The sequence below is a fragment of the Phocoena sinus genome, chromosome 16 (assembly GCF_008692025.1).
Source record: "Phocoena sinus isolate mPhoSin1 chromosome 16, mPhoSin1.pri, whole genome shotgun sequence".
NCBI lineage: Eukaryota > Metazoa > Chordata > Mammalia > Artiodactyla > Phocoenidae > Phocoena > Phocoena sinus.
The window spans coordinates 36,099,565-36,115,734 of record NC_045778.1 but is presented as its reverse complement, the minus strand read 5'-3'; the positions used below and the strand labels follow the sequence as shown (position 1 = coordinate 36,115,734).

Below are 16,170 nucleotides of genomic sequence, written 5' to 3'. Positions count from 1 at the left end.
CATATCCCTAGAGTTTTACTTTTGTTAATCCAAATTGAAATTGTAACTGTAATGCAGTCTATTTGTTCTTTGACTTTTATGAATGACATAACCCAGTTCAGTGTAGATTAGAATTTATTCTGCTGGTGAATTTCAGGATGCATAGACTGTGTGTTGACAAGATTGGATTAGCTAGGTACTTTATGAAACATCTATGGGAAAATAATCTAGTGTGAATGAAAAGTTCCTGGCACAGATGAAATTGAAATTGTTCCTTTTCTAGAGTGTCAGGTACATTTGATAAACAGATCTAATTTTTTAAAATTCTAAATGAATCTACTTAAGTAGTTTAAAATATTAGTTTATTAAGTTAGTGATTGCTCTTTTCTGACATTTAAAGTGCTTGGTAGTTCATTACAGTGAATGTATAGTACAGAATATATTAATTATGAGCAAGCAATTATAACAGTGGTGTTTAGATTCTGTAATAAAGCTATAGCTCTATTATTTTAAATTTAGAACATGTGGGTTGTTATTCCCTTAGATGACAAGGGTTAATTATGCCTCATCTTTATGTCTTTTAGAGCACTGTGTGTTGTGTGTGAATGAATGAATGTTATGGATTGCCACAAAACTTCAAAATTTTCCCTTCTAGGTAACGGTGCATAATCCAGAGAATCAAAGCTACTTGATAGCATATAAAGATTCACAACTCATTGTTTCATCAGCTAAGTAAGTTTTTCTGAAATGTCATGCTATTTATTTAAAGCATTTGGATTGACCATAAAGGAAGTGCCATTGTATCACCTTCCTCCATAAAGTACTTCTTTCTGTCAAGTTCTGTGAACCAGAAGTGGTGCAGTATAGTACGAAAGTTAGAGGAGTACAGATTCTGAAGCCAGAATAACTTGAGTTTGGATCCCAGCTTCAGAACTTCAGCCCTATATCCTTGGGCAAGAATACTTACAGGTTCCTCAGAAGGGGGGTAATAATTGTATCTACCCACCCAAGGTTGTTGTTGCAATAAAAAGAATTAGTATATGTTAATGTATCTTAAATTATATATGATATATATTTTAAATGTGTATTTTAAATAATATTTTAACTCTAAAGATTTTTAAACTATCTTTTGTATATTGTGTATAATATATATTATATACAATATATATTAAGGAGTTTTTATATATATATGTAAAGTCTAGAACAATGCTTGGCATATAGTAAACACTAAGCATTAGTCCTTATTTTTATTGTAAATGAAGTTTACTAGCTGCCTTCTACTGTTTATTTATACCTGTTTCCCCAGATCTATATGTAGCTTCCTCCATTTCACACTCTCCACCCAACTTTCTTGACATTAGGCTAATGCTGTCACTCAGTGTGTGTAAAATTTCCAAGTATGTCTCCAGTCCTGGTTCTAGCTTATTACAGCAGCTTCTTCCTAATATGTCTATTTTAGTTTTTGATACCTCTGCCCTGGTACTCTGGCCTCTAGCCTCTCCAACATAATACCACAGGGGTTTAACTTTCCCAGATTTCTGTCTTGTAAAAATAATCCCAAACTCCTAATCTGTGTGATCCCTTGTCTTTGGATGTATGTTCAAAGTCCTTAGTATAGTATCAAAGGTCCACTACAGCCTGACTCAAGTTTATCTGTTTTTTAAGTTCTTATTTTGGAGAATTTCAAACAGAGACAAAAGTAGACAGTAGTTTGATAAACCCCAGTGTACACTTCATGCAGCTTGAATAATCATCAAACATTGGCCAGTCTTGTTTCCATGTATAACCCTATCCATTCCCCCCTCTACATTATTTTGGAGCAAATTACAGATTTCATCCATAAATACTTGAGTATATAATCTCTAAAAGAGGACTCTAAAAAATATAACCACAATACCATTTTCATCTCTTAAAAATTATTAATTGCTTAATATTATCATAAATCCAGTCAGTATTCAAATTTTCCATAGTCTCAAATTTCTAATAGTCTCTAGTTCCCAATATACTTGTTTTTAATCTGTAAGTTTCCCCTCCATCTCTTTAAATTTTGTATCACAGTTAGTATCCTTAAGGCATGTGTTGTTGTTTTGTTACCATGTTTTACCCTCCCTCACCAAAGAGTATTCTTGTAAGTTAAATCTATTTCTTATTTTTAAAATGTCTCCTGTATACTTCATGACCCCTGACAAATGGACTTCTAAAAGGAGGTTAGGAACCTTTGCGATTAGGAACTTGTGTCAGATGTCTTAGAAGTGGCAGTAGACGTCAGAATTGGATGTTTGTGAAAGACTTTTTGAAACTTTCAGTAGAACCCTGATAAATGCAGGGATAGCATATTGAACGATTAAATGGTATACCCTTACTGTTCTCCACTCACCTCCCAAAAGATTTAGCTCAGTGCTACTTAAGGCAGTTAACAGTAACGGCATGGTAATTCTGGCGAACATCCTCAAACATCTAAACAAATTATTTTAGGTTAGACACGAACACCTTCCTCACTAGAGGATGTGTTTTAAGGAGCAGCTAGAGGGGGATTAGGTATAGTACAGTTTTCTTTAAGGGTTTTGTGTGGTATATAATACTTGAAGAATCAACTGACAGAGTCAGCTTACCTCATTCTCTCATAGACTTTTTAAGTTAATAGACTTAGTGATTTAAAGAGAGTCTTGAGAAATACTAGACCCACTTAAAAATTACATTTCCTTGTTATTTTGGGTAGCATCTTGAGAGTCCTTGGATGTATCTGGTACCCTTGTATGTCTGCCAGGAGACATGTCAGTTAAATGACCTCATGTTAAAAAAAATGATTTGCTTTGATGTTTATGAAGTATTTAACATCCATTTACATAAGGTTATTATGCAATGTTAATATAAATAATATACTTTACTTGCTAAAAGCTTACATTCTAAAGGAAAAACATTAAATCAAATTCAGAAGTGTCCAGTGTTAGCTTTTAAAGGTTTTACCTTGTTTGGAGTGGGGTAGTGGTAGTTCTGTTATGTTGGAGAGATTGGTAGAACGGGGGACAGCTGTAGGTAGTATAGTTATAAACTTCTGCATTGACTTTATAATTTTAACTTTGCTTAGAAAAATTTATATTATCAGGTTTTCCCAAAATAAAATTGAGCACCTGGTGTGATATCAGACATGTTTGGTACATGACTGGATAGTTGATATAACTTTTGGGGTAGAAAAAAATTAATTTGGCAGCATTTATGACAGATTTATCTTTTTTCTTTGTGTGTTTTAAAAATATTTATTTATTTATTGGCTGCGTCGGGTCATAGTACTGGCACGCAGGATCTTTAGTTGCCACATGCATGTGGGATCTAGTTCCCCGACCAGGAGTTGAACCTGGGCCCCCTGCATTGGGAGCACGGAGTCTTACCCACTGGACCACCAGGGTGGTCCTTATGACAGATTTAAAACATTAAGGTCGAAGTAGGTAGAAATTCTTAAACTATTTTAGTTTAGCATAATAGTCTGTATTTTGTCTTCTCTTCAAGAGCATTACAGCATTGTGAAGAATTGATTAAGCAGTATAACCGTGCTGAGAACAGTATATGCTTACCTGACAGTAAGCCTCTGCCTCACCAGAATGTAACTAATCACGTGGGCAAAGCAGTGGAAGACTGCATGAGAGCCATCATTGGGGTGCTGCTCAATTTAACTAATGATAATGGTAAGTCATATTTTCTACATATATTCTCAATGATAGATTGTATTACATGTTTAAGAAAGTTAATCCCTTTTTTTTTTTAACTCTTTTGTTTGTTTATTTTGGCTGTGTTGTGCCTTTGTTGTTGTGCATGGGCTCTCTAGTTGCGGTGAGCATGGGCTACGCTTGGTTGCAGTGTGTGGGCTTCTCATTGTGGTGGCCTCTCTTGTTGTGGAGCATGGGCTCCAGGTGCGCAGGCCTCAGTAGCTATGGTATGTGGGCTCAGCAGTTGTGGCTTGCGGGCTCTAGAGCGCAGGCTTAGCACTTATGGCACACGGGCTTAGTTGCTCTGTGGCATGTGGGATCTTCCTGGACCAGGGCTCGAACCCATGTCCTCTGCATTGGCAGGTGGATTCCCAACCACTGTGCCACCAGGGAAGCCTCTCCCTTGTTTCTTGTCTTGATGTAGTGATTTTTAAATTGCCATCATGTAGTTCACTTATTCATGTATAGATTTAACTGCTTTTAGGAGTTGATATTTTTAGAACCAGCTTGGTAGCTTGGCTCAGAAATATTATAATCAACAATGTATTTTAATAAAGGAATAGCTATACTTTTTTTTCAAGATACATGTTTTTAACTTTTAATATTCATGTTAGTAAGTATTGGTTGTCATAAAGAATCAGTAACAATTTTCATACTCTTCCCATTCTCCGTTTTAGAATGGGGCAGCACCAAAACAGGAGAACAGGATGGCTTGATTGGCACAGCGATGAACTGTGTGCTTCAGGTTCCAAAGTACCTACCTCAGGAGCAGAGATTTGATATTCGAGTGCTGGTGAGTTGAAGTGTGACTGTTTCAGAAATGAGTACTTGATCTATTAAGATGATAAAAACTTCATCTTAGTTTTGGATTTAAGAACCAGTTGTTTAATATGTTGTGGGTTTCAACTGATTCCTTATGAATATACCTCTTATTGTACAAAAGAGAGCTATGAAGGGCCCTGTGTAAAAATAAAAAGTATAAGAACTAAAAGTGGTGACTTTTAAAAGTGGTGAAATCTTTGTTTGAGAAGATCATATACTGGTTTTTAACCACTTTGTAGATGGTAGAGCACTGATTCGTTTTTTGGCTGCCAGTAAGAGTTATGTATATTGTGTTCATTTGCTTTTAATTCTTCCCTGTGGTAACATGCATGTTTTAATTTTTATAGGGTTTAGGTCTACTGATAAATCTAGTGGAGTATAGTGCTCGGAATCGGCACTGTCTTGTCAACATGGAAACATCGTGTTCTTTTGATTCTTCTTTCTGTAGTGGAGAAGGAGATGATAGTTTAAGGATAGCTGGACAAGTTCACGCAGTTCAGGCGTTAGTGCAGGTAAGCAACAATTTAAAACCGAACACTTTCAGTTTGTTGCATCTGTCCAACTTCTTGATCAGTTGCATCTTCTCTCTCCCCCCCTACCTCCCCTCCCCCTTTCTCTAACTCTCACCAGTTCTGTGAGAGGTACACTGGGTTAGAATGTATACCATTACTTCTCTGCTGACTGTTTTCAACTACTATAATCACTTGTTAGACATTGTTAGCAAAAAGCAGAAACAAGGCATATTTGTTTATGAATCAAAGGTAGATTATTAACAACAAATTAGGAATTAAGTTCTAGCGCTATCCTGGTTCAAGTCTTCCAGCATTTACTTACCGGTCTGATCTGTGCCCAGGACTGTGTGCAACTAAATATTGGGATGTACTTTTCAAAGTATAATTTCCTGGCTTAGGAATTGTGTCAGAATATGTGTTTTAAAATTGATGTCTCCAACTCGCTCCACCCCAAAAACCAAACACTCCCTCTCCCCTCTATTTATACTCCCCCCCCAAACCGTATGTGAGTTTTTGTTTTTTGACAATGCTGGGCATTACAGTTTTTACTTTTTGCCAGTTCCTAGCTACCTTTGTAATTTTCTTAAATGACAGTTTGTACATGTTCACAAGTGATAGAGAACCATTCTTTTCATTTTTTTCTGAAGCCTTTACTAACCTTTAATCCTTTTGGCCTTTTTGAAACTAGAAGTGCTTGAACTGTGTCTTGAGGTAATCTTCAACAACTTGGATCTTTTCCTGAGTCATAACTAGAAGTCCATCATTCTCTTTTCAAACATTTTGATCTCAGGACTTCTCTATACTCTTAACAATTATTGGGAACTCCAAAGAACTTTTGTTTATGTGTGCTTTATCTATTGATATTTACTAAATTAGAAATCAAAACAGAGAAAAGTGTAAAATACAGGCACTCATTCTATTAACCACTGGAGCAATAACATAATCACATAGCATGTAGATTCTGGCACACTCCACCATATAGTCATGAGAGAATGAAAGAAGTCAGTTGACCTTTTAATATTCTTATGAATGCAGTTTTGACTTCACCAACTCCCTGAAAGGATCTTGCGTTCCCCTAGGGATCCTTGAACCCAATTTTAAGAAATATTGTTTTATATAAAGCTTAAATTTTATTTTCTTAAGGGTATTAAAGTTTACATACCACTCTTGTATATACTCAGCAAGTTTTTGAGATCTACTTGGCATTTAGTTTTCAGGTAGTTGTCATTAGTAACTTGGGATTTTCTCCAAATCGTATCAGCAAATATATGAAATGCTTTCTGTGCATTCAACACTGTATCAGCACAGGGAAGTAAGTGAAGGCAAAAGATTTTAGTGTGTGTTCCCTTTTAGACTTTTTGGTGTATACTTCCATTGACAATTGTACTTCCATTGTTTGTTTTTAATTGAAGTATAGTTGATTTAAAACGTTGTGTTAATTTCTGCTGTACAGAAGAGTGACTCAGTTACACATATACATTCTTTTTCATATTCTTTTCCATTATGGTTTATCCCAGAACACTGACTATAGTTCCCTGTCCTGTACGGTAGGACCTGTTGTCCGCCCATTCTATATGTAATAGTTTGCATCTGCTAACTGTAAACTCCCAGTCCATCCCTCCCCCACTCCCCTCCCCCTTGGCAACAAATCTGTCGCTGTATCTGTGGGTCTGTTTCTGCTTTGTAGATAGGTTCATTTGTGTCATATTTTAGATTCCACATATAAGTGGTATCATATGGTATTTGTTTTTTTCTTTGTGACTTACTTCACTTAGTATGATAATCTCTAGTTGTAAAAAGTATGGAACACTTCACGAATTTGTGTGTCATCCTTGTGCAGGCGCCAGGCTAATCTCTCTATTGTTCCAGTTTTAGTATATGTGCTGCTGAAGTGAGCACTGTACTTTTTTTTTTTAACATCTTTATTGGAGTATAATTGCTTTACAATGGTGTGTTAGTTTCTGCTTCATAACAAAGTGAATCAGTTATACATATACAAATGTTCCCATATCTCTTCCCTCTTGCGTCTCCCTCCCTCCCACCCTCCCTATCCCACCCCTCTAGGTGGTCACAAAGCACCGAGCTGATCTCCCTGTGCTATGCGGATGCTTCCCACTAGCTATCTACCTTATGTTTGGTTGTGTATATATGTCCATGCCACTCTCACTTTATCACAGCTTACCCTTCCCCCTCCCCATATCCTCAAGTCCATTCTCTAGTAGGTCTGTCTTTATTCCTGTCTTGCCCCTAGGTTCTTCATGACATTTTTTCCCCCTTAGATTCCATATATATGTGTTAGCATACAGCATTTTTCTCTTTCTGATTTACTTCACTCTGTATGACAGACTCTAGGTCCATCCACCTCATTACAGATAGCTCAATTTCGTTTCTTTTTATGACTAATATTCCATTGTATATATGTGCCACATCTTCTTTATCCATTCATCTGATGATGGGCACTTAGGTTGCTTCCATGTCCTGGCTATTGTAAATAGAGCTGCAGTGATACATGACTCTTTTTGAATTATGGTTTTCTCAGGGTATATGCCCAGTAGTGGGATTGCTGGGTCGTATGGTAGTTCTATTTTTAGTTTTTTAAGGAACCTCCATACTGTTCTCCATAGTGGCTGTATCAATTTACATTCCCACCAACAGTGCAAGAGGGTTCCCTTTTCTCCACACCCTGTACTTCTATTGTTAATAATACTAGTTGAGATTCACTTCTGAGTCTTTCTCTGAAAACTGGCCTTTTACTTTCACTGGTTCTTGTTTATTTGTTTAAATTTCTTTTAAAGAAGCTATGTTGCTTTCCCCCAATACTATGTAGCTTTATTCAGTGTCCTTCCTTCCCTCCTTCCAGTTAATTTATCCAGACTGCTTAGGTTTAAAGAATTTTTAACTCTTTTAATTTTAACCTTTAATTTGTAGTTTTTGCTTGAATTTCCTGTCAGTATTATCTAAATTAAGGGAAGGAGTTAAGATTTTCATTCTTAAAAACAATGTATGCATCATCAGTAGATTGCACTTGATTGAACCCCAGTGGCATTTATATTTTTGTTTTGGCCTTCAGTTGGATGTAGAGTGAAGGCTTTTATTGATACTTACCCTTTTTACCAAACAGCATGTTTCTTAGAGTTAGTGATGTTTAAAAGCAAATAGAGCCTTATATTTGGGTACATACATGCTGGTTGGTGATCCTTTTAATGATCTTCAAAAATGATGTTTATCAGCTATTCCTTGAGCGAGAGCGAGCAGCACAGTTGGCAGAAAGTAAAACAGATGAATTGATCAAAGATGCTCCCACCACTCAGCATGATAAGAGTGGAGAGTGGCAAGAAACAAGTGGAGAAATACAGTGGGTATCAACTGAAAAGACTGATGGTACAGAAGAGAAACATAAGAAGGAGGAGGACGATGAAGAACTTGACCTCAATAAAGGTAGATTTATTTTGACTGGTGTATTAAAAAAAGTAATGTGGTTTTTTTCCTGCAAGACTTTCTTTTAATTCATGTGTTGTAATAATCTTGCTATCTTATGGCCTCTCTAGTTCAGTGCAGACAAGCTTTGCTTTTTCATAGTTCTTCTTCATTGGCTTCCTAGCAGTGAGGAAGGTATATGTGCAGTGTGGGGGAGGTTTGCTTTTCCTCCCTGGTTCGTTCTTTACTCATCTGTAAAGAGAAGCAGCCAAATAATATGACCTCTAAAGGTTTTTAGAGTTTTGAAATTTTGCCCGTATTTTAAATTGGGTTGTCTTTTTTTGTTGTTGAGTTTTAGTTTTAAGAATTCTGTGTATTTTAGAGACTTGACTCTTATCAAGTACATGATTTGCAGGTAAATTCGGTGAGTTGTCTTCACTTTTTTGATGGTGAAGCTTTAAATTTGATGAAGTCTAACTTAACCTGTTTTTTATGTTGTCACTTGTGGTTTTGGTGTTGTGTCTAAGAAACCATTTCCTAACCCAAGGTCACAAAGATTTAGTCCTGTGTTTTCTTCTGAAAGTTTTATGGTTTTAGCTTTTAATTAAGGTCCCTCTTCCACTTGTGTTATTTTTTTGTTAATTTATGTGGATATCCCATCTTCCTAGCACCATTTATTGATGTTCAGCAGTTGGTTTCCTGGGGGCGTTTGTTTTCTTGTGGGGTTTTTTTTGGATGTGCTGTTATGGTTTTCTGTTTTAATACTTTCAGCCCTTCAGCATGCTGGCAAACACATGGAGGACTGCATTGTGGCCTCATACACAGCACTACTTCTCGGGTGTCTCTGCCAGGAGAGTCCAGTAAGTTCAGTGTTGTTTTATGTATCTTAAAAGGATTCCATTGTGATCACTTCACATCATTACCTAATTATTATTTATTTCCCCTCATGCTAAAAACATTTATATATTTGGTGAGCTTTAGAAGGTGCATTTCAAAGTAAGAGTATATTGGGTTTGATGAGTAAGTTCCAGATTGATGGAGGAGTGATTTCACATGTCTTTGGTTGAAGTAAAAGAACATCATATAAAACCAGCACTCAACTGACTTAAGGTGGAAAAGTCTAGCCTCAGTGATATCATCAAGGACTCATAATTTCTATTTTTAAACTCTGCTGTCCTCTGCATATTGTCTTATCTTTTGCTAGCTCTCTTCATGGCCCTATGCTGACTCTGGCTATGTGTCTCATCTAGTTAAATAATGTCCAGCAGAAGAACGTGGCCTCTTTGTTTCTTTGTAAGAGCAATGGTTTCTTTTCTCTAGGACCTCTCCACACCCACTGCAAAAAGTAGACTTCCCTTTACCTTGGCCAACATTAGCTCACATGATTTTGTTTGATCTACTCACTGGCCGGGAAAATGGGATTACTCTGTGAGATTTAGATCATCATTATGTAACTACGAGAAGCATGTGAGTGTCTACACAGTTGGGCTGGATCAGCACAAAAGTGGACAGTTCTGGCTGTTCAGACAGTCTGCTTTAAAAGTGGGGACGTGTGGATTTTTTCTTTTTCTTTTTTTTTTTAACATAAAGGCCCAGTAGAAGAGCCAACTTTTACCAAAAAAGAGGTTTTTTTTCCCCTTACAAGCAAGGGCATTCAGGACGCAAGAAAGAGTGGAGATGTATTGTATAGGAGGATTAGAAGAACATAATTATGATATGAAGGGCTTCTATCACCCTACCCTTATTTCTTCATTTTTGCCATTGAGTTTTCTGCATTGCCCTGTATCTGTCTGTCTTAAGTCCTGTGCATTTTTCTGAATCCTTCTTGTTCATCTCTTCCATATTTATATTATAGACAAGCTCAGATCTAAATGCACAGTGGCCCACTTCGTCGTGGCCCTTGCTGGCACAGCTGCTTTCAGGATCAAGACCAGAGTTCTTACTGTGGCTCTGGAGTCTCTGCAAATCTTTATTCCTTTTCCTGAATCTCTTCAGCTCAGCTCTTTTCCTTATTTCCTTAAAATCTGGAGATTTAAGGACAAATGAGAAACACATACCAAGCAAAGGGAAGGAGGAAGACTCCCCCCTTGCCTCCTCAAAAGAAAAAAACAGTGGGTATGCTATTTAAATTTAAAGATTTTTAGGTATTGTATTTTGTATACACCTGGTTTCAATCATGTTCTTTCTTAAATAATCATTCTTAAAATTAACTATCAGGTGTGATTTATTTAGGGCCATCTTTCCCATGTTAATAATTTCCTATTTGTCTATTTCTCTCCTGTCTCTAAAGAGATAAGTTCCTTAGGTTGTAAACAATATTGTGAATTCATAGAGCCCAGGATGTCTTTGTTGCCTTGGGAATCATTATGATTAACCCCAAAGAGCTAGCTGATGCCACAAAATCTGAAAGAAACTGGTTTGCCCAATGTTTAAGTGGAGGAGAGACAAGAAAGCAGGTGGTTATATGCAGTTAAGTGCTGCTTTATGGTGAAGGCCAACATGCTTAGGAAGCGCAGGAGACTCTGGTGTCATTTTCCATTACCCACTGTACATCTTGGTGCATTGCAGTGGTCAGTCTTCTCTCTGGTCTTTCCGTCCTTGCTGCTCTCGACACTCTTCATTCCTGAAATCCTGCACACTGCCACCATAGCTGACTTCCTTAAGAGCACATCTGATCACGTAACTCCTCTCTCATCAGTCTTTCCTGACTCACCATCATTTAGGGAATGATGACTTTGTTTACTGCTGTAAGACTCCAAACTTAAATGCTTCTCCAATTTTTATTTCTTACTTTAAATTTTATTTTATTGAAGTATAGTTGATCCAATATTTAAATCTGTCATACCCTGTGGGTACTTTTTCTAAATTTCCCAAGTAGGCCATGCCATTTCACACCTTTTCTTTTTATACCTGCTGCAAACTATTTAAAAATAAATGCTCAGGGACTTCCCTGGTGGTCCAGTGGTAAAGAATCCACCTTTCAATGCAGGGGATACGGGTTCGATCCCTGGTCAGGGAACTAAGATCCCACATGCCATGCAGCGCGGCCAAAAAAAAAAAATTGCTCAGGCTCTCCTTCCTATGCCTCAGCTACTTATTATGTTGTATTCTGTAGTGTGTTGATAGGAAGGGATTTGATTTGGGTTGTTGAGGGCTTTCACTCAAAATCTAGGATCTAATCATTTATTCTGAATGATAGAAGTACACTTTTCTATTGAGCACTCTTCATAGACAACATAGCCACTGTTCTTCCCACCACTGTGCTGTCATGTCCCTTTCCTAGAAACTGGTTAAAGATGTTATTAAATCCAGCATTCCTTTACCTCTGCAGTTAGTTACCATAGCTATTGCCCTTATAACATACTCTCCACTTTTCAGTATATTTTAAAAATATAAGTATTTTAAAGATTTTAGCTCCAAGATCTAACTCAGTAGCAGTTAAAGTTGGAAGGAGGGGATTGGTTGCAAATTTCCTAAGAGATAATATGTACTCTTTCCTCCCCTGCCTCCATCAACAAAAGTCAAATCGGAAGCCTCCCACTTCCTCCCCATCTTGTGGCCCAAAACTCGGGACATTTTTTTGTATGTGCTTTTTATTATAGGTGAGCCTCCTTAGAAGAGCTATGCTTAAAGCTTAAAGCATTTAAAAAATATATTGAAATAAAACAGTTTTTAAAGCAGGCCACCTATTTTTCTTACAACAAATTGGTTTATATATAGTCTGGCTGCTTCTTGGTAATAATGGAGGGAAACATTTTAATCCTCTCTCCTGGCATTGCCTACATTTTCCTTCTCATAGATAATATTACATTATCTTTGGAAAGATACAGTTAATTCCTAGCCTATATAGGAACACTAAGAATTTTCTTTGATCTTTTTCTTTGTATTCCTTAAGCAGCTTTTTGGATACATTCTAAGTCTGTACTCCTTCCCTCTCCCTCCATCTCCACCACCCTTCACCCCCCCAACACACACATTCAACAGTGCATTTTGTTATTTCAGGCATCTTTCTGTGCATTTACAAAAGTAAACATGCACACGTTTCTTTGTAGCCTTTGTCAGCTTTACCCTTTTTCCTTTCTTTCTGAGAACGGGATAGAGTAGGGAATGGACACACACACTTACAGAATTAAGGAGTGTGGAAAAGGAAATCACATAGGTCCTTGAACTACTATCTACAAGGAGTTCAAGGACCTTGTAGAAGTTTGAAATAGGGTGTGTGTGCCAAAACCAACAACACAGTGCAAGGTTCAAGCTTATGTTTTCTGTCACCTGATCAGTGTTTCCATGTTTCCTCAGATCAATGTGACCACTGTGCGTGAGTATCTGCCAGAAGGGGACTTTTCAATAATGACAGAGATGCTCAAAAAATTCCTGAGCTTCATGAATCTTACTGTAAGTGGCTTCTATTGCAGCTTCTGTGGTTTTAAATATGATACATTAATGACAGTAGAAATACAAATATTTGGCCATAGTGAATAGAAGCAAAAAAAAATGATTCTCTTAATAATCGTGTTCTGTTTCTTTAAGATAACTGAATTATTATGGCCAAATATATTGATACTGTATTATCAAAGCCACAATTTAATCTGTTTTGATTCATAGTGTTTGTTTGGTTTAGTAAAGCTAAAGAATTTAAGCTCTGATTCAATACGTTTGAAAATTTGATAAATATTAATTGTTACTTTCTCTCCCCCGCCCCCCGACCTCAAATCCTCCCCTTTTCAGTGTGCTGTTGGAACCACAGGCCAGAAATCTATCTCTAGAGTGATTGAATACTTGGAACATTGCTAGCTGCTTTACCTTTGCTTCAGGTGCTCGGTAATGCTGGAGCTATTCTTAGACAAAGAAAAGTCACGAAAGAAGTCCTTGAAGATATACCAAGAACATTCATCAGTATCATTCATATGTGGATTTTTAAGGCCACCTGATTTCTTCTTCGTCATGCATTCTGCATTTGCTAAATGACAGTTACTACATCAATCTGCAACTATCAAAAATGAGGGAAAAGGTTCAGGCTGTTAACAGTTCCACACAGTATTTAAACACACTTTGGCAGAATTTATACTCTCCCCTTGTTTTCTTGCTTTTATTCTGGGCAAGTTTTAAGGGGAAAATATGTGCTGCTGTTAGTGCAACTGCTGTGTATGTTGAGCCACTGTTGTCATGCCAGCCAGGTGCAAAGGCAGCTTAGCTACTGAGGTATCGAATGTTCTGGGGACATTCTAGACAACAGCTTAGCTCCTTTTTCAGGCTCATTTGCTTTTGCTTTTTTGTTGAATGATTCCGATCGTAAATAAAGCTTTTAATAATTTTGTGAATTTTTTTTGTTGTTGTTCCCTGAACTACTGTCTATATTTAAAATTAGATGGAATCCAAAGACACAAGGGATTAATAGTATATTTTTTTATTCTTGATTTGGTTTGGGTTGTCAAAACTATTTTTCACCTTTGAGACCATGACCATATTCATTATCATATCATAATGAGTCATAGCTATAGACACAAGAAAACAAATAACAGTTTGAGGGAATATAAGATGATGTGCCCTGTTAAAAGGATGAAGCAAAATAGACAAACCCAGGGTAGTTTACCCTTAATGTTAGGGGAGGCTCTTGAAACATGATTAAGTTTTGAGGGAGAACTCTCTAGATATATTTTCTAATGTTCAGTACAGTAAATATAAGTAAGCTAAAACACCAATGTAGAATTCATGTTTCCAGATAACATGTATATTCTTCTATAAGAGTGACAGGATCAAATGCATAAACGCAAAGCCTTAAATTGTTGGTTTAGAGAAGATCCTTTTTTTCATTCAGATTCTTTTAGTTCATAGAACAGTGTGTTGTTTGGAACACACAAAACACATTTTATGTATTTAATTTCACAACACTGCAAATTTTTATTATATTAATTATTGTTCAGACCACTGGTTAATACATTTTTTCTTTTTTCTTGATCAGGCCTGAATACAGGCTTTCCAGAGATTTCGTTTAATACATTAAAATACCTTTCAGGTAGTTATGTTTCTTCATTGGATTTGTAAAACTTGAAGCCATAAAAATATTAGTTTGGTGTGTATTGGGGAAAATAGCTGAAAGTCTAATTTTTACCCATTTAGACTTTGTTATTTCCTTGTATAAAGTGACAAATTGGGGCTCTTGGATCAGTGCCACCTGTAATGTTTTTTAATGCAGTGGCTGCCTTTTATTGTCTTCCTATTTTTGATAATGCAGATTGTTGGGAAATCTATAAGGAAGTAACTGATTCCAGTCAAATTGTTTTCTTCTTCCTCCTACCCACCCCAAACCCCACCCATCACCTTTTAAGAGCATAGTATGCCAGTGTAACTTGGGAAAGATTGAGGTTGTATTTGCCCTGAGTATAAAAGCTAGCTTAGCAAACTATTTTAAAAGCTTATTGGTAAATGATATCCATAAAATTGAATTAAATTATTTTAAAATACACTGATATTTATTACTCATTGGATTTAGGAAGAGATTTTTAGTGTTGATCAAACTGACTTGTGGCAGATGGTAAGGGTTATAAAACATTTGGATGAGAACAATCAGGGCGAACTACATTTTTCTGTTACACTGGTAATCATTTGAGAATTGATTTACCTCAGTGTTTAACAGTTTTTTTGTTTTGTTTTTTAAATAATAACTAATTGTCAAGCACTGACAGAGATGCAGATTTTGGTGGGGAGTGGTGGGGGAGAAATCACCTCACCAGCCGCAGTGCATTTGTGTGTTTTTAACCCTCAGAGAACTCTGCATTTTAGGGTACTTGAGGCTGACTTGCAAATTAAAGTTTTAAAGTAACCTTTTTTTCCATTGTAAATATTTCTGTAAATACTATCAATCGGAAATTAGAAGGTAGAGTACTTTTTTGAATCCAATCCTATTTTTATTTTATACAGTATTTCTCAGCTGTGATCTTTGGAGCAAAAGCCAACGGCAGGAAAAAACTAGTTTGTACCAGTTTCATGAAGTATGTCTTTGGGTTTTTGTAAATAATTTTAACTCAAATAAAATTGCTACTTTCAATACACATGTTGTCTTTAACATAAATCTATTGAACTATTTTGGAGGAGGAAGTCTCACGAACTTGATATAGCCAACTAATGGGAAACATGATGTGTCACTTAAGTGAGTTTCACACTTTGAATATGCACATAAAAATTTAACCAATTTTTGTTAAACACTATATCTCCCCATGTTTTTAATAATATCTGAATGTAATGTCAACTGAGCAACTCACGTATTAGGGATGGTAGTTTTCTGGTTGAGTAGTCACGCCCTCGGTGTGTTTATTAAGTTGCTTTAACCCTTTTGCTCCTCTGAATATGACCCAAGACTTTGCGTTTGAGTTTTTAGAGCTGCTTTTTAGTTTTTCAGTTTTCTTCTTAGTTGACAGCCTTTAAGTTTCCTGCATTTACTCAAGTGGGTTCCTCAACCTCTCCTCAGTGCTTTTAACTACAAACCTAGATGAAAGGATCTGTCCTGGAAGTTCCCATCTACTTTTCCCCTCTTACCCACATAGAGATAGTATATAACCTGTTTAAGAGTGCAGGCTAAGGATACAGAAAGATCATAAAAAAATGCATAAATTTTGAATATTAGTGATGTTTATGGACTTTGAATAAATTCCTGAACTTTTATTCTGTTTACTCAGCCAGAAATGGGGGATAGTACTTAACCTCAGTGTTGTGAAGATTAAGATGGTACATGTGAA

At 36.5% G+C, this 16,170-nt stretch overlaps 1 protein-coding gene and 1 non-coding gene across 5 annotated transcripts in view; one reads left to right on the top strand and one right to left on the bottom strand.

Moving 5' to 3' along the window:
- The window catches only part of WAPL (WAPL cohesin release factor), a 77,624-nt gene extending 62,138 nt beyond the window's left edge, over nt 1–15,486 (top strand). For 3 of the 4 annotated variants that reach the window (XM_032607992.1, XM_032607991.1, XM_032607994.1), the window contains exons 12-19: nt 635–711; nt 3,487–3,662; nt 4,361–4,476; nt 4,853–5,017; nt 8,248–8,455; nt 9,206–9,294; nt 12,734–12,829; nt 13,163–14,759. In XM_032607992.1, the coding sequence (XP_032463883.1) occupies nt 635–711; nt 3,487–3,662; nt 4,361–4,476; nt 4,853–5,017; nt 8,248–8,455; nt 9,206–9,294; nt 12,734–12,829; nt 13,163–13,228 (993 nt within the window). In that variant the 3' untranslated portion in view covers nt 13,229–14,759. Of the gene's footprint in view, nt 1–634; nt 712–3,486; nt 3,663–4,360; nt 4,477–4,852; nt 5,018–8,247; nt 8,456–9,205; nt 9,295–12,733; nt 12,830–13,162 lie in introns of all 4 variants that reach the window. The other variant, XM_032607995.1, reaches the window with a different exon arrangement.
- Nucleotides 6,813–6,916, bottom strand: LOC116742096. The gene has a single exon (XR_004346367.1). It is a non-coding gene; the product is annotated as a U6 spliceosomal RNA (small nuclear RNA).
- Nucleotides 15,487–16,170: the final 684 nt, after the last annotated feature.